Below are 24,946 nucleotides of genomic sequence, written 5' to 3'. Positions count from 1 at the left end.
AATTTACAATTGAGGAAACTGAGGCAAATAAGCAACTTGCTCTAGGAAACAGAGATAGCAAGTCTCTGAGGCTAAATTTTAACTCAGCTCTTTCTGACTCTGGCCTTGCACTCCAGCCACTGAACCACCCACTGTCTCTTAGGATAAAAAAGAACCATGTTAAAAGAAGACTTTAAATGTTAGAGGACTTCATATTTGATCAAGGATGTAACAAAGAATGTTACAAAGGATGTAACTGAAGTATCTTGGGTGGGGGATTAAGGTAAAGGTGGGAAATGTCAAAATCACTTTTGACAGCAATATGGATGACAGATTCATAGGGAGAGATGATGCTGGGAGATGACTTTAGGAAGCTACTGTAGTAATCCAAAGGTGATGAATGTCTGTACTGGGCAAAAGTGGAAGAGTAGAAGAGGTAACTTTCTGAGTGGAAAGAAAAGAGCATATATGAAAGAAGGCTTATCTATCATTCATTCATTTAACAAATATTTATTATCTATTATGTGCTCAGCCTAATGTAAGCTTCTTGTGGGCAAGAACCATGTTATATCGGTCTCTACATTTCTAGCACCTAGCACAGTGCTAAGCATAGCAAATGATTATTGTTTAACTCACTGAATGATTACAAAGCAGTGGAATGGGATGTGGAGGATATTTAAAGAAGATGGTATCCTTGTCTCATGTAGCTTATACTCTAGGCACTATGTTAAGTGACTGGGATTCAAAAAAAAGTAAAAACAATCCTTACCTTCACTGCTAGAGACAAATAGATATTAACTTGGAAATAATGTCAGGAGGAAGCCACTATCATAAAGGAGACCCATGAAAGGCTTTTGCAGAAGACAGGGTTTTAAATGAGATCTGAAGAACACTAGGGAAGTTAGGAGATGGAGAAGAGGAAGGAGAAAGTTCCAAGTATGAGGGATAAGCTAGTAAAAATGTAATGAAAATATCCTTCCAATAACACTGGTTTTCTTGCTATTCCTGACATGTGAAATTCTGTCTCCCATCTTTGCAACTTTGTACAAACTATTCCTCATCCCTAAAATGTATTTCCTCCTTATTTTTACTTCCTCCTATAGGAGTCCCTTCCTGGGCTTATCTAGTTGCTAGTTTCTTCCTCACCAAAATATTTATATTTGTATTTATTTATTTTGTATATATACCGTAGTTATATGTGCATATGTCTCTCCTTACAGAGTGTAAGCTTCTTGAGGTCAGGAACTGTTGCATTTTTTCCTTCTATTCCCCAGTACCTACTACAATGGCTCATACATAAGAAGTACTTACTGATTTGAACTGTTAAATTTTGTCACCAATCCTGTCCTTCTCTCTCCCCTCCATTATTCTTATATATGCATTTAAAAGAGAAAGAATACTCTCATTCCATGTTGAATCATTTGCACTTATTCATAGTTTTTTTTTTATTACAGAGAATTAGAATCCTCAAAGGTTCATCATGAACTAAGATCATACAGAATTCTTGAGTTGAAATTCTATCCAAATTCAGGCAGTTAGAGAAAAGATCGGACAATAAAGAGTAGATAAATATTGAGGGTAGCTGTCCTGGGTACTAGCTTGTCAGGAGTGTAACATGGTTCTTGATACTACTTCCTTCAGTTTTCTCCAAACAAACAATTGAACCTCCATTACTAGGACACTAATAAGAATAACTCCCCTTTGAAAGGCACATAATTCCTGCAATCCTTCTCTTGTTAGGAAAACAGCTGTCGCTACATTAGAATTCTGAGCACTGGGGATTCTGTCTTGCAGTTGAGAAGTACACACAAAAGATTGACCAAGCATGGGCTGACAGAGAGACAGAACTATGCTTTATGGTTGAAGATTGATGACATCAATTTTGAAGCTTTTCTGCCTTCATCTACTGGGCTGTAGATGTCAATGATTTTTCCACTATGCCTTGTGTTTCAAAGTATATTCTGCCACAGTTATCACTGTCATCATTCTATATATCCCACAGAAAATGAGTCATTTCATGATAAAAGCTCATCTTTGGGCACAGGGTCTACCAAAGGTACTATTCCACTAGCTATGGCTGGTTAAAGAATGCAAACAGAAAAGACTACATGCTAAAAGTAAACAAACAAAAGACATAATCCAATCTTATGTCACTTTTAGCAACCACTTTTAAAAAAGAAACATATATACTGTATTTTTTAAAAAGTCTTGTACATACAGAGACTAATCAATGTGCACAGAGTAAATTTCCATTTCTCAGTTAATCTACTCTCCACCCAAGAGGTTTCAATAGTAGTGAAACATATAACATAAGCATTTTCTACTTGCATAATAAACTGCTACTTTTCCTAACTGACTATGTTCAATGGTTTGTAAATATTTCATTAGGTCAAAAGGGTGAAATGTGTAATTTCAGGAGCATATGCACTCTAATTGGCTTTAAAGAGTTATATTTCTTGTTTACATAGTGGGTTTCTAAACAAAAAAGGAAAATACAATTCATGATAGAAAGAAAGGATGCTATTGATGCCCACTTACCTGCCATATCTATGGCGAATGGCCTATCAGCTCTCCAGCCTGTGTACCAGCCTACGACTTTGCCATTTTCCACCAAAGGGCGTTCATAGCGCCGCCCACCAACAAGGCCCACTGGCCAGACAGAGACCTTTCGTGTTGTACGCATCTATGAAAAGGGAAAAAAAAAAAAAAGCTCTGATGTAAATGTTTTAGAAAATGTATTTTAGAAGGGGAATGTGGAGGTAGTCTTTTGCTTCCATTCTTAGAGACCAAATCTGGATATTTCTAATGATAGAAAGATCTCACACTCATTTGTAACATTCTAAATTGTTATATTAATGTAAAATTATTTAAAGGCTTTTGTTAACAAGTGAGAAAAAATAAATTTACATTTTGTAAGTAGTATAGTACTTAAAGTAGTAAAATGGATGGATCTTTCTCTCTCTCCCCCCCCCCTCTCTCTTCTCCTCCTTCTCCTCTCTTCTCTTTCCCCCCTCTTCTACCCCCATCTCCCCCTCTTGCTTGCCCTCCTCTCTCCATACATGTATAATACACATATGTATGTAAATTATTTTTTCTTTTTAATCACTAATAAATGTCAGATTCTCCACTTTCTGGTTTCACAATTTTTTCATTCAATTTCCCCATGTCACTCTCCACTTCACTCCTTTTTTCTGAATTCCATATTTACTTGGAGAGAATCTGGCTTTGGAGTCAGCAAACTCAGGGATAAGCCTGGACTTTGAGTGGGACTGGCTATGTAACCCTGGGCAATTTACTTGACTTTAGTACCCCCAGGCAATTCCAAGACTTTCAATTACATTAAAATGCAGAGATTCATACATTTTTAAGCAGCTCAAAGTGGGAATTTTTCTGGTTTGAGTTGTTCAATATGGGAAGAGGAAGACTAAGCTGAATAGATACTCTAAAAATATATACTAAAATAAATAAAATATTAGGGTTTTTTAAGATTGTAAATTGCAGAAAAGACAATCATATGCATGGGTAGAATTCCTTTGGGAATTTCCATTACCCATGAAATCATAGGTCCTGTTAAAACAAACACACATCTAAAAGCTAAAACCTTACTTGGTGGAACAAAAATCTCCTTTTCTTATAGTAATGCCAGATTCAAAACTGTCTCAGATTGGGCTTAAGCAAAGAAGAGGGTATATAGTTTCCTTTCTGGTCTAGAAGGGTACTAAGTATTCAAAGATTGGAATCAGAATCTCAGAGTTAGAAGGCACATTCTACTTCCAAGGGATGTGAGTGCCTAAGAAAAACAAAACAAAAATCAGTTTTGTGGGGAGGGAGAGAGGAAGAGAGAGGGGGGAGAGAGAAGAAGAAGGGATGGAGGGGGGAGAGAGAGAGAGAGAAGGAGGGAGAGAGGGAGAGAGGGAGGAGGAGGAGGAGGAGGAAGAGGAAGAAGAAGGGAGGGAAGGAGGGAGGGAGGGATTATGTGTGTCTGTACGTGTGTGATGTGTGTTAAGGGGAGGTCAAGTCTCTCAGAGCGCTAAATATAGCATTAGAATTTTATGAAAAAAGCAATTTAAATTTATTATGTTTTAATGTAATGTTATCCTAGATTGACAGAGAGACTTTTTAAAAAGACGCTGCTCCAAAATGCTGCCCTCCTCAAAATTTCAAGGAAATTGCATCCCTCCTCAGTCTTTACAATTAGTTGGCAAACTCTTTGAGGTCAAGCACTATGTCTTCCCATAGTGCTGAAGAATGATGCTTTGCCTCTAGAAAGAGCTCTGTGATATAATGAAGAGACTTAAGAACAAAGAAAATCAGAATCCAAATCCAATTTGCTAGCTGTATGATCCTGGGCAAATAACAATCTCTGTGGCTCACTTTCTCATCTGTAAAATGGATTGCCATTAGGATAATATGATATCATGTTGGTAAAGCATTTAAAGCTATTGTTTAGAAAGCATGCAATAAATCAACAAGTATCTATTAAATACCATTTATATGTCAGGCAACCATACAAGATAAAAAAATAAAAATGAAACAGTCCCTGCCTTCAAGGAGCTTATATTATTTGGAAAGACAACATCTACATATGTAGAAATATAAGAGATAAATGCAAAGTAATTTGGGGTGTAGAGGGAACCCTCTGTTTGGAAGGATGAGGAAAGGCTCCATTTTGAAGGTGGGCTTGAATTGAATCTTTAAGGAATACATATATTCCTGGGTTTCAATCTATATGAATTGATTATCATATTGGAAGAGAAGCAATCAGAATATGTCTTAAAACCAATTTTGCCTACTCTATGAAATGAAAGATGGGCACCCTCTAGAATTTGAACCCATTATGTATTGTTTCATATTAGAAAACAAAGAGATTCAACATACATCTTTCAAAATCTCTTGCAAAAAGTACTATTTTAAGTCTTACATATAATCCTGCTTTGCTTTTCTTTAGGATGAAGAGAGTAAGTGGTAATTGATGTCTGTTAGCTAAAGGTAAACTAAGAAGATCATTTTTTCCTCTAGAATATGTTAAAAGAAATCATGATTTGTCACATTACACTTTCAAAATTGAAAGGGCTCCAGATGCCCTTAGGGGAAAATACATTTTTGTTTGTTTTTCAGGACTCTATGTTGAATTCCCAATCACATTTATAACCACGTAATACCAGCCTATACATCCTCTGTTCTGGAGAGAGCTTGCCAGACGTTTGAAAGGAAAATAGTGCAGCTATTTACAGAACCTCTTCATTTCACCCTTGCAATATATCCTTTGTTCTGTGTCCTTTTCACTCAATCTATGCTCTTTAAGGAATTCCTTGACAGCCACTTTCTCTATAGTGAAGGGGGGGAAATGTAACTGACTGTTACCATTAACTATAAAAATGCTTTTATTGAATGAAAATGCTCTTAGGCACTTAAAAGTCTTAATGTGAAGCAGAAGTTACAGGAAAAGTATCACATTTAACTACTTATACAATCTAAACAGCAAAATGTAAGATTTGGAAATTGTTATGGTTAGAAAAGAGGGACTATTTTTATTTTTTAATAATCTTTTAAGTTCTATTACATTGTCTGCATGTCTGGCATGCTTCCCATTTCTACTAAGGCAACTGGGGACACTAGAAAGATTTTTGGATTTAGTATCAGAGAACTTGGATTCAAAATCCAACTCTGCTGGTATAAGTTCATCTTTGTGACCTTGACTTGATAAGGTCACTTATGTGACCTTGGCTAAGCTGCCTCAGATTCTTCTTCTGTAAAACAGGATCCTGGATAAGATGGCCTCTAAAGTCACTTCCATTTCCAAATTTGACCAAGTAGTTCCTCTTTTCTTTAACTTTTTTTCCTGCTTCCTCCAGCTCTAAACCTCCACACTATGTGTAATATGAAAAGATTGAAAATAACCAGCTCTAATTCATTCCCAGTATTCATTCTATAGATTCATTGGCCAGGAAAAGACATAAAGGTTATCTAGGAACAGACGGACACTCCTCCAGGCTAAACATCATTTAGGTCAGCCTAGGAAGGTGCAAATTTATGCCTACCCTTAAAAATGTCCAGAGAAAGAAGATCCATAATTTTTCTTTTTCTCTAGTGTGTTTTGCTCCTTACCAACTCTTGCTTCTTTCTTGTGTACAACTCAGCCTTTCTTACAATCATTTTAGCTTATGTTTTTCTGGCTTTCATTCAACTTTTGGAGCAGATTAGATCACAGTCTCTTCATTTACTTAAAGGTTTCATAAGACTACATTTAAGTAACTTATCAGAATGTGTTTGGGATGAGAGACATCAAAAAAAACCTAAACTAAATTATCATCATTATTTAACCTTGAAGTTTTCAAAGCACTTTAACCCTTTTGTAGGGAAAAGTAATATCACAGAATTTTTCATGAGAAATCTATGATCATCTATGGGGCAGCTAGTGGACAGAGGATCAGGCTTGGCATAAGGAAGACATTTTCTTGAGTTCAAATATGGTCTTAAACATTTATGAACTGTGACCCTTGTCAAGTCACTTAACCCTGTTTGCCTCAGTTTCCTCATCTATAAAAGAATCTAGAAAAAGAAATGGCAAACCATTCTGGTATATTTGCCAAGAAAATCCCAAATGGGGTCACAGAAAATTGGACATGATGAAAATAACTCAACAACAATAACAATGATAACTGTCTTTCTTTCAAGGTTCTTGTTGACTGGTTTCTGAAATGTCTGACTCTTCATTATACCACTGAAGATTATATATGTAGTTCCTAACTTCAAAGATGATTAATCCTAATAAAATGGAAGTAAAAGTCTGTCATCTCCAATTTGTCCTTGAGGATTTCCAAAGATGAAGAATTCTACAGAATTAGGAGATAAGCATATTTTAGGTATTTAGAAAGAACTTTCTGTAGCTTCTTCTCCTTGTTACTGGTTCTGACTTACGTAGCTAAGAAAATAAATCTATTTATTCCTTTGATGAGATTGCCCTTTTAATATTTGAAGAAAGGTCCTAAATCTCCACTAAATCTGCTCTTTTCTAGGCTAAACAACCAGAGTTCCATAAGCCATCTCTTTCTATGGCATGGTCTCCTTCTATGTGTCTCTCCTATATGTGACACTCAGAATTCTCTACAAACTAGCTGGGACAAACACATTAATGAAGGAAAAAACACTGCAAAAATCATGTTAAGAGGTCCAATCAGAGGTTCATTTAGCTACATATAGGAATAAGTTCTCCAAAATCTAAAACCAGGATCTTTTCTCTGGCATCCCCTGCCCATAAACATCTGTAACGTATTCCCATCTAGTAAGTAAACAAAGCTTTCATGTTTTAATATTGGTCACGATCTGGTATAGAATGGACAACTAACAATACATCTGCTATTTTTCCCCCTTTGGTTATGCAATCTGTCTAACATTTCCTTTAAGTAGCTTTTCCCTTGTCTTACTGTTTTTCATTCTACATTTTGCTTTCTGCATCTGATTTCACTGCATTTCCCTGGGTGCAGTTTGACTGTTCAGATTCAGGCAAATCAGTATTTCCATAGCATAGAAATTTTGAGGGCCATCGGCCAATCACTTAATTATAAATAGTTTTTGAAAAATCACTTCTATAAGACTTTGATGGGCAACCTTATTTTGCAAATAGTATTTTTGCATAGTAATTAAAAAACAATAAACAATAATTCAGAATATCTGGCTTCTTCTTTAACTACTAATTATCTAGTTTAACATTAACTAAGCATGTCACTTTCCTTTCCATTCTCTGTTTCCTTGTCTAGAAAACGAGGAAATTGGGTTAGATCTGGAAGGTCACTTTTAGATCTAAATCCTGTCTTATGCACTTGTGCACGGGTGTACATTTACTACAAAAACTAGTTAGATCTTTTATAATTCTTCCTTTATAACTTTCTTCCAGTTTGTAGCCACTCTAACATCTGACGATGAGTCTTTTCCATTGTTGTTGCTGTCTTTCTTGTATACAACTCAGTCTTTCTTAAATCATTTTAGCTTATGTTTTTCTGGCCTCCATTCAACTTTTGGAGCAGATTAGATAGTCTTTTTATTTACTTAACGGCTCATACATTTAAGTAACTTGTTTTTGTTATTGTTATTGTTGTTTTTAGGCAACTGGAGTTAAGTGACTTGTCCAGAATCACACAGCTAGTGTCTAAGGCTGAATTTGAACTTACATCTTCCTGACTCTACAGTAGATGCTCTATTTACTGTGTCACCTACCTGGACCCTTTCCAGCGTTCCATCAGTTTCATCAGTACAACAAATAATCATCTAGTCCTAGCTGAGGAATATCTTGGGGGCAAATTCTTCCCTATCCCACCTCAGCTTCTGGTGAAAATAGGTGAAAATAGGTTCTGATTTAGCACACTGTTTCTACATATTTGGTCTCATTAAATTTATATACAAATAGAATGCTGCCATCAATGCATTCTTGTCTCAACTATCCCAGATATGGAGAGGCTGGGAATCTTGCCTTCAGGAGAATTGTGATGACTTTAAACCAATACGACCAGTAATCATCTAGTTTTACTGAGGTAGAAGCTGTCAATTACACTCAAACCTACCCCTTGTGACATAATATACAGCAGATGGATCACTTGCCATACATGTATCTTTTTTTTCCCTACTATATATTAAGTAACACTCAGCAATGTTCACATTTACAAGATTTCATCATAGTGTTTAAGAGTAGAATTTTTTTTCAAGTAATGGGAAAGCAGGAATCAATATATCAATATATCAATTCCAATTTTGATACATATTTTGTCTTTTATGTTAGGTGGGCTTTTTAAAATAATAGTTTTTGGTTTTCAAAATATATGCAGAGATAGTTTTCAATAGTCACTCTTGCAAAACTTTGTATTGCAATTTTTTTCTCTCTTCCTTCTCCCCATCCTTCTTCTAGATAGCAGGTAATCCAAAATACATTAAACATGTGTAATTCTTGTATACATATTTCCACAAATATCATGCTGCACAAGAAAAACCAGATCAAAACGGGAAAAAATGAGAAAGAAAACAAAAGGCAAGCAAACCACAACAAAAAAAGTGAAAATATTATGCTGTGATCCACATTTAGTCCCCATAGTCCTTTTTTTGGATGCGGAAGGCTCTCTCCATTACAATTCCAATTCTATTGGAAATGGTCTGAATCACCTCATTGTTGAAAAGAGACACATGTCACAATTGTGTTGTTACTGTATACAATGTTTTCCTGGTTCTACTCACTTCACTTAGTATCAATTCATATAAGTTTCTCTAGGTCTTTCTGAAATCATCCTGCTGATCATTTCTTACAGAATAATAACATTCTACAACATTCATATACTATAACTTATTCAGCCATTCTCCAACTGATGGGCATCCATTCTCTTTCCAGTTCCTTGCCACTACAAAAAGGGCTGCTACAAACATTTTTACGCATGTGAGTCCTTCTCCCTTTTTATGATCTCTTTGAAACATATGCCCAAAAAGACATTTCTGGATCAAAGGGTATGGAATTTGATAGTCCTTTGGATATACTTCCATATTGTTCTCCAGAATGGTTGGATCAGTTCACAACTCCACTAACAATGTGTTAGGGTTCCAGTTTTCCCACACCCCTTCCATCCACATCCACATCCCATTCCTGTCATCTCAGCCAATCTAAGAATTTTGATATTTATTGAATAATACAAATTTCATTTCATTAAAGGCTCATTCCCTTTCATCAGCTGGGATGTATGCTGGGATGACTATGGAGCATGCATATCTGTAACTGGTTCTAGTCAGTTAATCATGTATGATGACAGCTTCTTTGATTGGTTACAGTTGTAGAAACTGATACTTGAGGTACATTCAAAAGGCTTTACTTGGTCTTGTCCATTTTATTCAGCAGTCTCTCATGACTTCAGGTTCCAGTGAGAAACAATGCTACACCAGGAGAGATCTTATACCTTCTCCCCTCTGAGACCAGTAGGAGGTTCCATTAAAAGTCCTCCATTCTTTTTTCTTTGCCTATTTTCCTTCAGTATTCTTCTTTCCTATTTGAGCTTATGAGTACTGAGAGGTCAAGAGAAAAAGCCTTAGCAACCTCAATATTCCACGACTCAGGTTTTGTAGCCAACGCAGCACTGACATACTAAGGGGCAAGGAATGACCTTCAACACTCAGTTCAAGGGTGGTGGAGACAAGGATTCTTCTGACAGTAGTACTGTATTTGGATATGAACTTAGTACAATTTCTACATACTTGGTCGTACTAAGTCAAACTTAGAGACTGAGAGAGGATAGGGGAATGTGTACTCTCAATTGGCTGGAAGGAAATGTTTGTGCTTTTGTTCTTCCTATATCTTTAAAGTATTCCTTTCTGAAATCATTTGATGTTAAGTGATTAAAGGATACTAATTCCCATCACCTAATAATGAGGAATAGAACGGGTAGAGCTCAAGCTAATGGTAGTAAAGACATCGCTAAAGCCTTTAGAGTGCTCCTTTGACCTTGTTCTGGAAGGATTGTCTGGAGCACACACCTGTTACAACTGAAAAACAATATTTTAGTCTTAGGTATATATATTTTCTTATTCTTCTGGCACATAGCTATAATCTCTGTTTACTTTTAAGTAATAGAGATGGGGGACAGGTATTGGTATAAGGAATTTTTAGCTGGAGAAATTTCTTGTACCAATGCATGTTGACACTTCCTTGCAATTCAGTATTAAAGGATGGCCTAGAACACTGAGAGGCTGGTGATTTGCCCAGTCACTTTGTGTTAGAGGTCTTCCTCAAGCGGAGACTGGTTCTCTATTCCCCAGTGCCTCTTGTGCCATTTACTTTGAAGTGAAGTAAAACAATTGTCATCATTTTCTCAACTATTATTTACTAAATCAGTACCATGTGGAAAATTTTATTAGAAGACCTGAGTTCTTAATTCTGCTATGTGGTTATAAGCAAATCACTTAAGTGTTTCTAGGCCTATTTCACCATCTGTAAAATAATAGTAACTTACACTTATATGGCATTTTGTAAGTGTCGAAACAAAAGTGTTCACATTTTTACTTACAGTAACCTTTGTGATGAAAACCTTTACTTATATCCCTTCATTTTAGAGCCAGACAAAGTTTCAGAAAGGTTAAAGGATCTATTAGAGGTCAAAAGGGCTAAAATCATTAGACTTAGAAATGAAAATTATTTAAGTCCAACCTCTTCATTTTATTGCTGATAATGCTAAGGCCCAGTGAAGGAAAATGAGACACGCCTAATTTGTAGATAGTAAGTAGAGGGGTTTAGATTTGAACTCAAAGGATTATCAAAGATCCATAGGATTCAATTAAGAGACTGAGAAAAAAGAACAAATTGGAAGCTGGGGAGTTCATACCAAGAAAAGAGCCAGTGAGATGTGTGTAGAATATTGTATGCATTGCATATTTTTTCAATATGTTGATTAGTTTTACTAATTTTTTAAACTTCTTTTTAAAAATTCTTGTTATGTGGGGTGGCTATCTGGGAGGAGAAAGAGAATTCAGGATGGATATATATATATATCAAATCTATTAAAAAAAATAATCGGTGAATACTATTTCCAGAGCTTAGTTCTATAACTGCTATCTACTTACAACCCAATAACAAATATTAAGTGCTTGCTATGTGGAAGGCACTGTAAGCATCAAAGGCATAATACAAAGATAAAACAAGCCCTGCACCCAAAGATCTATAAATTTACTAAAAACTATGAGGAAAATCTTGATGCACTCAAGATTAGTCAGTCTCTTAAGAACCATATGTATCTTTGGCAAACTTCTAGGTCTAAAATGCAAATCATATTTGCTTTCTGCAATTCTGTTTAGGTTTGGCCCTGTCCCTATGTATTACCATTGGTATTTCAAGCCATATTTCAATAGCTCAATGGATCCACAATTTCATTCCCTTGGGAACTAAATCCTTAGCCATGTACAAACCATCCATACCTTCTCATCCTCTGTGATTTTTGATCAGATCACTTGGCAACTCTTCCAGAGAAAATCTGCCCAATGTGCCAAAAGTTTTCCTTAGGAATATTTAAATATTTCGTGGATAAGAATTCAGCACTCACATTTCTCCACTTCTTATCTTTGACTTTTTGTTCCATAAATAGTTTACTTTTATTTCCAGTATAATGTGTCCTTATCATGGCATCTTACAGGTAAGTCATTGTGGTAAAAATGCTCTCCACTTGCACCCACCATAGGGCTTTCCATTGCCCTCTAGGCCTATGCCATTTGTGATTCTTCTTAAATTATGGTGTTGAATGATTCATAGCTGTACAGCCTCACCAAAAAATAGCAATGTTAACTTTGACAGCCCTATGATTTCCTAAATTTTGTCTAGTCTGTTTTTTTTCTCCTGTTCTATTCTAGCCCTAATTTCACTATTCGCAGACCCAGATTATTTTACATACACAGTTCAAAAGTATGTTATAATGAGGGCAGTGTTCATTTTGAGGCAGCTAGGTTGCACAGGGAATAGAGTGCTGAGTCTGGAGTTAGCAAGAACCAAGTTCAAATTCAGATAGTTACTAGCTATATGACCCTGAGCAAGTCACTCTGCCTTAGTTTTCTCCAACGTAAAAATGAAGATAATAATAGCATCTACCTCAAAGGGTTGTAATGAGGATCAAATGACATAACAGTAAAGAGCTTACTTAGCACAGTTCTTAGCACTTAGTAGGTACTATCTAATTGTTTGTTCCTTTTCCTTCCCCTTTTTATCCACTTGATTTTTCTTGTGTGAATCACTGGACCAATCTCTTTTGAGGGATCATGGATCTCATTGAGAAAGTTTTGAAGTGTTCTGGAACTTAAGACTATCAGCAAAATTTCTTCTGCAAACACACACAACTAGAATCGCATTTTTAAATGAGTATTTTCCTGTTCCATTTGGATGTGTTAAAAGTTTTCAGTGAGCATATGCCCTGTTTCAAACCTCCCTTAATATTGATAATCAGCAATTACTGAAAAGTTCTCATTGTGGTTATGAACATCAAAGAATCCATTTGAAAGAATTCTTTCTTCTAAGAAAAATTTTGGAAATCTATTCCTGAAGGTCTTTAAATGTTTGTTGCCTCTAGCACAGACTTCATGCATGTGGTTGGGTACAAATGCTTTCTATGATTTCATTTTCTTCTGTGCTATTTCTGCTTTATGTAGTAGTACATCCAGTTCTGAGTCCAAATGTGTTGGTTTTATCATAAATGGCAAGGGTAAATAATTATACAAATAATAGCAAATAGATTCTATTTCTTATATTTATTGTTCTCCTAATCAGTTTTAAACAGCATTTCTTGAGATTAGTCTTGATTGAGAAGTTTCCTCCTAAACTTTATGTAGATTCATTTTCCTCTCAATTGATTTGTGCTGCTTTATAAAGTGATACTGCTTATAATCTTTTATTGCCTCTCTCTACTGTTTTGCAAAAGATCTTCTATACTAAATTGATTTGCTCTTGGTTGCCATGTCTCTCTCCTTGCCTCCTTATAGCAATTGCTTTGCTCCAGTTTCAACCAATGATTGTGATTCTCATTTCAGAGTCAACAGGAAAGACTGGTATTTTTCCCATTTTATGCAGTGTATTCTTATTTTTTATACTTTTTTTTAAAAGTTTATATTGGCTCAAACCCACAGATGATCTGTCCAAGTCCAGACAGATTATTTGGAAATAATTCCCATGTCTAGAACCAGTCATTTCTTCATTATGGAAATTAAGACAATTTGTTTTACGGTGTATATGCAATATTCTCTTCTTGAAGGAACCATTCATGGTATACAGATATGAGATTTCTGAGTGGTCAATAAGCCTTTAGAATTTTTCATAGTCACAAACCAAATTTTCCGATGTTTTTCCCTAGCTGGACTCCTCTATGCCCATTTTCACTTTGAAGTCACCAAGTATCTATGTAATATAACTAGTAACCTGTTTTTGAGGGTGTTATCAAATTTTTCATAAAATTTCTTTGCTTCTTCATACTCTGCCACAGTAGTGAATAAACAGAAAATTTCTTTACAGTAGTCTTTCTTTATAGCGTTCAACATAAGCACTGCAAAAAACCAAGTGGCTGCATTTTCATTCTGTTACTGTTTGCTTGCATTTTTGTTTTCCTACTCAGGTTTTTTTCTTTCTTTCTAGATCCGATATTTCTTCTGCAGCAAGCTAACTTGTATAAATATGTATACATATATTGGATTTAACATATATTTTAACCCATTTAACATGTATTGGATTATCTGCTATCTAGGGGAGGGAGTGGGGAGGAGGGGAAAATTTGGAACAGAAGGTTTTGCAAGGGTCAATGATGAAAAACTACCCATGCATGTTTTGTAAATAAAAAGCTATAATAATAATTTTAAAAACACAACAAAACAAAGTGGCCACAAGATCTGTGAAATAATGTTTTTTGGGTTTTTTTTTTGCTCTTGAGAATATTATAAAGGATTAAGGAGAATTGGTTTCATTTACTTCCCTAAAGAGATTGTAAGCTACTCTTCCCTTTTAATGCAACTTTTCTTCTGGTTCATTTTTAAATTGGATGGTGAGTTAGTTCCTCCAGGAGTATATTAACTCAACTCATTAGTCATAAGACAAAAATATTACAATTAAAGCATAATAATGTTAATTTTAACAGATGGTATAAAAGCTCTAGAATTATTACCCTCTGCCCTCTTGTCTAATACTATTACAGACAACATACCCAAATTTTCTCTTCTCAATTTTAACTCAATATTATTTCTCATTTCCAACCCTTTAACTCATCATTCTACTTCAGGCTCTCACCATTGTTTGGACCATTTTAATAGCATGACAAAACCTTGTCTTGTTTCTCTTCAATCCCTATAACTGCCAAATTTATATTGCTAAAGCATAAGTTTGAACACCCCCCCCCCCCACACACACACACTCAGGTGATCCAGTGGCTTCCTCTTGTATCAGCTTCGCCTTTGAAGCCCTTCTCAGGGTACTTCCTACCTTTTTTCAGCTTCTTGAACATAAATCTTTTTCTTGGCCTTTCTAGAACAGGCAAACTGGATGACATATTGTATCCCAAAAGGTCATTTCAATTCTTATCTTTGTGTTTTTTTATATCATCCTCATCTCTTAGCTTCTTTCATGGTTCAGTTCAGGAGTTACCTTTTACATAAAACCAATCCTAATCCAGCTCTTGTAATAATGATCTTATCAGTATTCCTTTACTCCACATTACTTGTATATATTTTGTATTTTCTTATTCTTGTTCATCTCGTATTTCCCCCAATAGAAAATATAAGTCCTTGAGAATAGAAACAATTTAATTTTTGCATTTCTATATCTGGTGTCTACCATGGTTTCTGAAAGAAACATAATAAGTACTTAATAAGTGCTTTTTTACTCAATATATACATTAGTCATTGGACAAAAATCTTACAATTACAGCATAGTTCCATTCATTTTAATATCAACTTTCATCAATTTTCATCTCTGGAATATATCACCATTTTCCCCCTTTTCTAGCACCATCATAGATAATATACCCAAATTTTCATTATTAATTAAATGAAAACAACTCTAAAATGTGACCAAATTCCAATAAAATGTAATGACTAACTTTTGTCTTTGGAAATATACAATGAAACACAATGTCCCTTCTCTTTGGTTGAGAGGTGGGAACTAAGGATATAGAATATGGTTTATGCTTTTAGCAATGGATATTGTATCAAGTAGTTTGCTTAACTTTTTCTTTGTTATAAGGGAGAATTAAAGTGGGTAAGTATATATATATATGTATATATATATGTATATATATATATGTATATATACATATATATACATATATATACATATATATACATATATATATATACATATATATATATATATATATATATATATATATATATATATATATATATATATATATATATATATATATATATATATATATATATATATATATATATATAATGTGGCTTCTGGAATTTTCTCACATAATAGATGACCTACCTATGAGTTTCCTTCTTTGTCTAAATCTCTATCCCCTTCAGCTAGAATGGAAAAGAACAAATAAGGTCAAGGATTGAGGCATGTTTCTTCCTTTTATTACAAGGTCTCTCACCAGGCTCAGTGACTATATATTATCAAGATCATCCATAGAAGAAAGTAGACACATATAGCCGATGTTGACCCAATTAGAAAGCCTCACATCTTCCAGATGGTTAAGCTGACTAAGATCAGTTAAAAAATATCCATGTGCTTCACATTTTAACCAAGAGATTGCCCTTTAATAGCTTCATGATTCTCCTGGAAGCAAGCTTCCCAGCATCCTTATTGCACCAGCCAAACAAACGGATGTGGTGTGTTCAAGCATTTATTCCCATTAACTCTGTTTCTTAATTTTAAGATCAGGAATTACTGATCTTGAATATCACTTACTTCTTATCTTATATTTGAGAACTTCATGAAATTCTGCTATAACTCCTTTACCCCCTTTTTTCTTTAGATTTTACTACAGGAAATAGCCTTAGGAAACACATGAATTCAAGAATAATAACAAAATATACCTATGGGGGATAGAGACCAAGGCTGCAATTTTGTTAGTTTTTTGTGTCTTTTGTGTATATATAAAATAGACAATTATGTTTCTATGTATTATTATAAGATTATAGGTACATATATTTCCAGGAAATGTAAAAATGATGTTTTTCTTAGTACCATGCAAAATAGTCCAAGTCAATAAATGAATCTAGATTTTATGAGAGACAGTGATCAGCTCTACTATTCCCATCCACAGGGTCAGGACAAGCAGTAGTATAATGCCAGTATTCCTCATTTCAATGAAAATATCCAAACTGATAAACATATGAAGGGAAGTGATTAATCATATTACAAAAGAATCCACTATAGAATTCTTTTAAATTTGTGTTCCGTTTATAGATCATTAACTACTTAATTGGAGAAAGAAGAGAACAGTAGAAAAACAAGGCTAAAATGTTATAAACCACTACTAACAAAAAATCAATAAGAAAAGAGGGCAAAGTATTTTCATCTCAACAATAAGCCAAAGGGGAAATATTATTCAAATTATAAAACTTTTTAAGATTTTGTCTTGTTTAAACAGACATACACAAGCCTATCAACAGAGATTTAGCAAAAGGGGAAAAAAAGCATTTTAGTGAATAGAACAATAGAAAACTGGGGTTCTAATCTAAACTTTGCCTATAACTATCACTTCTTTTTCCAGCCTCAGAGAAGGGGTTGAATTATATTATCTTTAAAGCCTCTTTCATGTCTATAATTTTAATTTAGACCAAGGGATGAGAATGCTTGTGTCTATTAAGGAACATTAAATAGGACCAAGAAAATCAATCAGGTCTACATTTTTAAAACCTTAACTTAAAATTAAAAAAATTCAAACTAATTTAAATAACTTAATTTGTGTATTTAAGAGTAAAAATGAATGATATTCATCTACATAAATTAACAATAACTATACAACCTTGTTTTTAAAATCCAATGAATAATACACTTTCTGTGTATGTGTGTATACATCCTTACCGTATATGTATATAAGAATGTATATATACAGGTATATGTGTGCATGGTCACGTGTGTATGTATTTCAATATACATACTTTAACCAACTATTAAAGTAAGTTAGATTGATGGAAAATTTCATTGTTTTATACACTAGAAGGACTTCAGATTAACTGTCTTTCTTGGCAAAACCAATCCCAATATTTGTCAACTGGCTATAATGAGTATGTAAATCCAAGACACCTGAAAGTATGAAATTTCTCTCCTCCAACCTCAATCATCCGTCTTGCTTCCAGCTTAGTTTTCAAAGCCATCATCCTGGAAAACCATTCCTGTGGAGATGGAAGACCTGTTGGTGCTGCAGCTACTGAAGAAGTAGAAAAATAAGTTCTTGTTTAGCACTGTCAAGGATTTCAAGAAGAATTATATATTGGCCTCACAAAACAGAATAAAGAACTAAGGAAGTAAGATGCAAATTTAAGCTTGAAGTCAAGAAAAACTTAACAATTAAGAGCTATCATAGTTAAATTGGCTGTCTCCAGATGTAATGGGTTCCCTCTCACTAGGGATTTCTCAAATAAAAAAGCAATTGTAGGGAGAATTATTATTATTATTATTTTCAGAATCGACTGAACTAGACGGCTACTAAGGTTCCTTCTAACTCTCAAGTTCTGATTCTAGCATACTAACCTCTTATTGCTCCCAGTAATTTTATGAGACAAGGTTCTTAAATAAGAGGGGTTCATAGATAGATTTGAAGGTGTCTATGAAACTTGGATGAGAAAACATTACCTCTTTCTTTTTACTAATCTTTCATTTCCTTTGTAATTTTCAGTATTTTATTTGTTCATTAAGAAACATTATTTTGAGAAGAGGTCCAAACTGACAATAGGTTATATGATACAAAAAAAACAAAAAAATTAAGACCTCCTGTTCTAAGATAAGTTACAGAGCTGTCTATCAGCATAGGGAAAGGAATATCCAAACTGGGAATTCTTCAAACCAACAAAATAACAGATGTAGATTATCTTTCTTCCTTGTTTCCCCTAAAAAACTCTATTATCCTTTTAAAGCAAAAATCAAACTTCATTTCAGTTATTTTTCAGGTATGTCCAACTCTTTGTGCCCTCATTCAGGGTTTTCTTGGCAATGAGACTGGAGGGGTTTGCCATTGACTTCTACATCTACAGATCATTTCAAAGATAAGGTACTGAGGCAAATATGATTAACTTGCGCAAGGTTGCACAACTAATAAGTATCTGAGACCATATAAAGATGAGTCTTCCTGATTCCAAACCTAATACACTATCCTACTGAGCTACCTATCAGCTTCTCCCAATCAAACCTAGAGAACATTAAAAAGTCAACTCCCTAACAGAATGGAGACCACTGCAATAACTCTTCTGATAGTGTATGTCAGAGAACAAGGAAAGCAAGAGCTTTTCAGAAAAACTGAAGCTCTTCAATACAAGAAAAACTTCACAATTGTGTCTCTCAACATTTGCTGTAGTGTTAACAGATGTAAAATAACTTTTCAAAGACATAAAAATACACCAAACTGTCAGTTGACCTTTTAAAATGATACTGGCATTTTAATCTTGCAATCCCAAGTTTACTTGAGCAATAAATAAAGTATGTCCACAGATGGACCATGCTCCCTTACATTGTCATTCTCATTGACGAAAGAAGAAAAGAGAAGGACCCCCTTTAATGTCAGAAATATGTGAGGCTTGGCTTAAAAAATTCAATGCATGAATGTACTGGAATATTACTGCATTTAGAAAATCATAATGTAGAAAATTCAAGGAAATACATGAAGACATATAAACATGCTGAGTGAAGTAAGAAGAAATAGGAAGCCATGTCCAATGCACAGGGTAAAGGTAAAGAGCAACAGTAATAAAAGCAATTAAATCCTGAATAATTTTAATGACCACTTTGTCCTTGAGAATTTTTTTTTTTTAGCAGAGAACCTTTTCTGCAAAGGTGAGAGACTATGGATATAGAAGACTGCTCATTCTGCAAGACTCAATTGACATATTGGTTGATGCAAAAAAGTCAACTCTACAAGTACAAAATAGGAGAGGTATAGCTGGAAAACAGTTCATTCAAAAAGACTAAGATTGTGGAATAGAGGCAGCAATTCAACTGAATTCTTCCATCACTCATCTTCAAACAACTTTTAAAAATGTCTTAAAGTGAACTCTGTAGTGACAGAGCCAACAAAAGGTCATGGGCAACAGCTTTGGGAGTGATAAAAGGATCAGGAAAAGTGTCAAAAAAAAAGGTTAGAGGAGACCTTTTGTTGGCATTGTGTGCAAGGCCTGATGATATTTGGCAATTCTTCTGTCCATACCTAATTTTGGGTCAGAATTCCAAGTTAGAAGAAATTGCTTGTGGTCAGCCACAAAGCAGAAGGGGACCTAGTTCCAAAGCAGAGAGAACACAATATTTGTGGCTTCATGGGAGTACGGGTCTTTCCTATGTCCAGAGCATAGACCAGGAAAGAAGTGATCATATCTCTTCCTGGATCATATCATTTTAAAAACACTAAAAACTTAAAACCCCACCTAAGACTACCTCTGAAAACAGCAGCAGAAAAAACAACAATTGAATCTGGGAAAGTGCCTTCCCATATCTGGTTAAAGTCCAACTTCAGCATAAAATTCATAGTCAAGAAATTGGCTGGAAAAATTAGTAAATAACAAAAAAGGAGAATGACAACAAAGCAACCACTACCACCACCACCACAACAAAAAACATCCCCCAACTCCATTGGCAGCAAAGTCCAAGACAAATTCAGAAGACAACATTGTAAAAGGAGCTTACAAGCAAGCAAAGCATCAAGGAAAAATACAAACTGGACACAAGTTCAACATGAATTCCTGGAAGAGGTAAGGAGAAGAGTGACAGAAGAAAAAATGAGAAAAGAAATAGAATTATCTAAGTAAAAAAAAAAGGCACAAAAGGTAATGAAAAATAATTCTATTAAAATAGAATTAGCCCAATGGTAAGAGAGGTATAAAAATACCCTCTCATTAAAAAAAATGAACCAATAAAGAAGAAAGAATTCCACCACTGAAATGTATTATGGAAAACAGGGAAGATAAGATTCTTCTTCAGAGGAAGACACTTTAGTTAAAAAAAAAAAAAAAAAAAAAAGCTTCTACCCCAAAGAATATTGAGAAATGGTTCCCTGCTCAAAGAGAATTTATAGAAGAACTCAAATAAGAATTTAAAAAACAAATGAGAGGCATTGAGGAAAAAACAAATAAAAGCCATACAAGAAAAACAAGAAATATGAAAAAAGTTAACTAATTAGAAAAGGAAATACAGTGTCTAAAAGGTGAAAATAATTCTTTGAAAATTAGAATTGGGCAAGGGGAAACCAATGAAACTATCAAAGACCCAAGAAATATCAAAAATATTATAAAAATGAGAAAATATGAAACATAAGAAAAATGATACATCTGTAGAACAGATAAAAAAGAGAAAATATAAGAATAACTAGACTGCCATAAAGTTCTGGCCAAAAAAAAAAACACCCTCATAATGCAGGAAATAATCCAAGAAAATTTTCTGGAGTGATGGAGCATGAGGGGAAAGTAGAATTAGAAAAAAATCTACCAATCACCACTTCAATGAGATTCTTTGTGGGAAATACACAGGAATATTATTTTGAAATCCCCAATTTGAAGAGAAAATTTTGCAAGAAACAAGAAAAAAAAAATTCAAATTCTCTGGAGCTACAATTAGAATTGCACAAAACTTATTGGCAGCTACAATAAAAGACTGCAGGTCCTGGAATCATATCTACCAACATTCAAAGAAGTGGCCCTGTGGTCCAAAATATCACATCCGGCAAAATAACTTATAATTTTGAATGATGAAAAAATAGACCTTCACTGAACTTGCAGATTTTCTGGGCTTTCTATCAACCAAGCCCGAACTTAACAAAACATTTAATATATAAAAGCCGATATGAAAGATCAATTTTAAAGAACTTAACATGGACAAACTGTTTAAACATAGACAATTTTTAACATATGTATATTATATATTTAAGATTCACATCAACAAAGATAGCTCAAAAGAAAGATTGGCAGAGTTAAGATAAAAATAATAATCGTGTTGTACAAATGAAATGCAGAAGAGAATATAGAGGCATTAGAGAGGGGAGGAGGGCTTATAGTTCTGAAAATCTACTCACATCGGGAATGGGTTCAATAGGCAAAATTATATATATATTTATACACATACACACACACACACACACACACACACACACACACACACACACACACACACCATGAAGAGGATAGTGTCCTCCAAAATCTATAAAGAAATAATGGGTGGAGGGATGGGTGGATGGGGAAGCAAAGAAGGAGAGAGGAAGACAAGGGAGGAATCTTTGGGTGGGGGGAGGTTAAGTAGGGCAAGGCAAGTTATCTTTTCTTAACTATAGCTTGCTTGGGGATGGGGGGGATGAAAAGGGGAAAAAAGAATAAAATAAATAAGGTGAGCAGCAGATAATCAAAGAATAATTTGCAAGGAAGTAAAAGAAATTGGACATTCATGAATATAATTTCTTCTATTAATACATGCATATATACATATATATATGTGTATGTGTATATATATGTATATGTTTTCTTGATCTAGTAATTTGTTCTTATATATTTTGAATTCTCCCTGATGTTCTGCTGGGCACATAACAATGTTCTCTTTTGCTTTGCTTTATCTTGTTTTGTATTTCTTTTCTGTTTTTCTTACTCCATTTTAAACAAATAAAATAAATTTAAAAATTTTTACAGCAATTTTTTCTGATAAGATCTTATTTCACTTATTTTTTATAAGTGAACTAAATCAAATTTATAAAAATAAACACCATTCCCCAACTTATAAATAAGCAAAGGATATGAACAGATTATCTAAGTCATATAAAATATTTTAAATCACCATATTGATTAAAGAAATACAAATTATAACAATTCTGAGGTATCACCTCATGCCTATCATATTAAAAAACAAATGAGAGGCATTGAGGCAAAACAAATAAAAGCCATCCAAGAAAAACAAGAAATATGAAAAAAAAGTTAACTAACTAACTACCTATGGTGGAGGGGATTAGGGGAAAACAGATACTCTAATAAACTTCTGGTGGAACTGTGAGAGCCAGTCCAATCATTTGGAGAACAATTTAAAACTATGTCTAAAGGAGTATAAAATTGTCCATACCTTTGACCCAGAAATGCCAATATTAAGTCAGTATCCCATAGAGATTTTTTTTTTAAGGAAAAGGATTTAATTGTTCAAAAAATATTTATAGCACCTCTTTTTGTAGTGGCATAGAATTGAAAATTGAGGGGATGCCTGTAATTCGAAGAATGGATGAACAAGTTATGGTGTATAAATATGATAGAATACTGTCATGCTACAATAATTAATAAGGCAGGAGATTTTTTTTAATTTGGGAAGTATTTATGAATTCATGCAAAGAGAAGTGAGAAGAATTAGGAGATCATTGTATATGGGAAGAGTGTAATATTGTAATTCTAATTGTATTGAATTTGTATTGTATTTGTAATATCGTAATAATGAACAATTGTGGCAGACTTAGATACTCTGATTAATACAATGATTCAAGACAATTCCAAAGCACTAATAATAAAAGTGCTATCTACTTCCAGAAAGAGAACTAATGAACTCTGAGAACAAGTTGAAGTATAATTTCTCACTTTAAAATTTTTTTCTTACTTTTCTGTGGTACATTTATAATTGATATCACATTGCTTGCTTGTGGGGTTTGAGGAAGAGAAAGAATTTGAAACTCAAAATTTTTTAAAAGTCTTTTGAAAATAAATAATAAATTGAAAATGTTTTGAAAAAAGAAAAAAAAAAAACATAAGACATGAGTTAAACCACAAGTTCACCATGCAGCAATTATTATGATACAACAACCAAATAGTTAATGTGATTTTAGGAAACGGTGTCCTGGGGAAATAAGCTGATCTTGGCAAAGTCTGGGGATGTCTTTTGCCCTGGTCATATCACATAGGGAACATTGTGTTTAATTCTAGGTGGCATATATTTGGAAAAGTATGATTACTGAGCATACCCTCATCTTTTCAATCAGTTTTCCTTATTCTTATGTCTACTCTGAGGTCAGGTTTTGTCAGTTCCACATCTTCTGTAAATATCTTCTTTTTCTCTTCCTTTTTACAGGGCCATCACTCTAGTTCATTATCTATTGCCTGGACTCTTGCAAGGACTAATAACTTCCTAACTGGTCTCCCTGCTTCAAGTATTCCTTTTTCAAGCTATCTTCCACAACACTTCCAAAGCGATGTTCCTAAAGCATTTCTGACTGAGCTACTCCTCAGTTCAATAAACTCATGTGTATTGTCTGTCTATCTAATTTTAATATTCAACCAGATCTTTATGCAATCTGATCGTTTTTAAAATTTAATTTAAAAAATATACCTTTTCTCCCTTTTACCATCCCCACTTCAATCCTAGCTAACTAAAAAGAAAGAAAAAATTAAAAACCTATTTCAAACTTGTAAAGGCAAATAAAACTAATTTTTGATCATGTCAAATACACACTTAGTCCTCACTTTGAATCCTTAATTTCTCTAAGATCATGTTTGGTTATTATTCAGATTTTCTAATCTTTATAAAATTGTTTATTTTGCTGTCATTGTATAATTATTCTCCTAGCTCACTTTACTTTACATCAGTATCCACAAGTCTTCCCAGGTTTTTTGAAACCATGTTCTTTATATTTCTTATAACACAATGGTATTCCATCATCTTTATGTACCATAATTTATTTATCCATTCTTCAAATGATAGGTACCCCTTCAGTTTTGCTACCATAAAAAGCTATCAATATTTTTATACATCAAGTTTATTTTGCTTAGGAATAACTTCTCCCTTAATATTCTATTCACTTAAGACTGAAACAACTATAGAATAATAAATAAAAACATTCTAAGTCCTCCACTCGTTAATATATTGGTGATTGCTAAATTATATGTGATTCTCAGTATGGCTTTTGGGTAGTTAAATGCTTTCTTTCTGGTTGTTTGGTATATTTTTTAATCTAGTTCAATTTTTTTTTGGAAAAAGACTGGATACTCTGGATTTGACTATGATATTCTTGAAGTTTTCATTTAGATGTTTCTTCCAGGGGGTGAGTAGTAGATTCTATTTATATTTTGTTTTCTATTTCTAAGGCACTGGTGTGATTTTAAGTTTTTTTGAAACATGATGTTTAAACTCTTTTGGGGAAGGGTCATGGCATCCATATATCCAATTATTCTTAATTTTATACTTTCTTGATCTGTTTTCTAGGTCAATTATTTTTTCTATAAAATATTTCATATTTTCTTCTTTTTTTAGTCTTAGGACTTTGTTTTAATTATTTTTGTGATCTTATGGAGCTGTTGGCTT

General features: G+C 33.9%; 1 protein-coding gene across 1 annotated transcript in view; it reads right to left on the bottom strand.

Annotated features, from left to right (window-relative positions):
• B3GAT2 (beta-1,3-glucuronyltransferase 2) overlaps positions 1 to 24,946 on the bottom strand; it is a 95,615-nt gene that overhangs the window by 53,837 nt on the left and 16,832 nt on the right. Inside the window, exon 2 of the mRNA XM_074310566.1 lies at positions 2,518 to 2,662. Within this exon, the coding sequence (XP_074166667.1) occupies positions 2,518 to 2,662 (145 nt within the window). The remainder of the gene's footprint in view (positions 1 to 2,517; positions 2,663 to 24,946) is intronic.

This window comes from Sminthopsis crassicaudata, chromosome 4 (genome assembly GCF_048593235.1).
Source record: "Sminthopsis crassicaudata isolate SCR6 chromosome 4, ASM4859323v1, whole genome shotgun sequence".
In the NCBI taxonomy this organism is placed as follows: Eukaryota; Metazoa; Chordata; class Mammalia; order Dasyuromorphia; family Dasyuridae; genus Sminthopsis; species Sminthopsis crassicaudata.
Note: the sequence above shows the minus strand (reverse complement) of the source record. Positions and strands in the feature narration are given on the sequence as shown.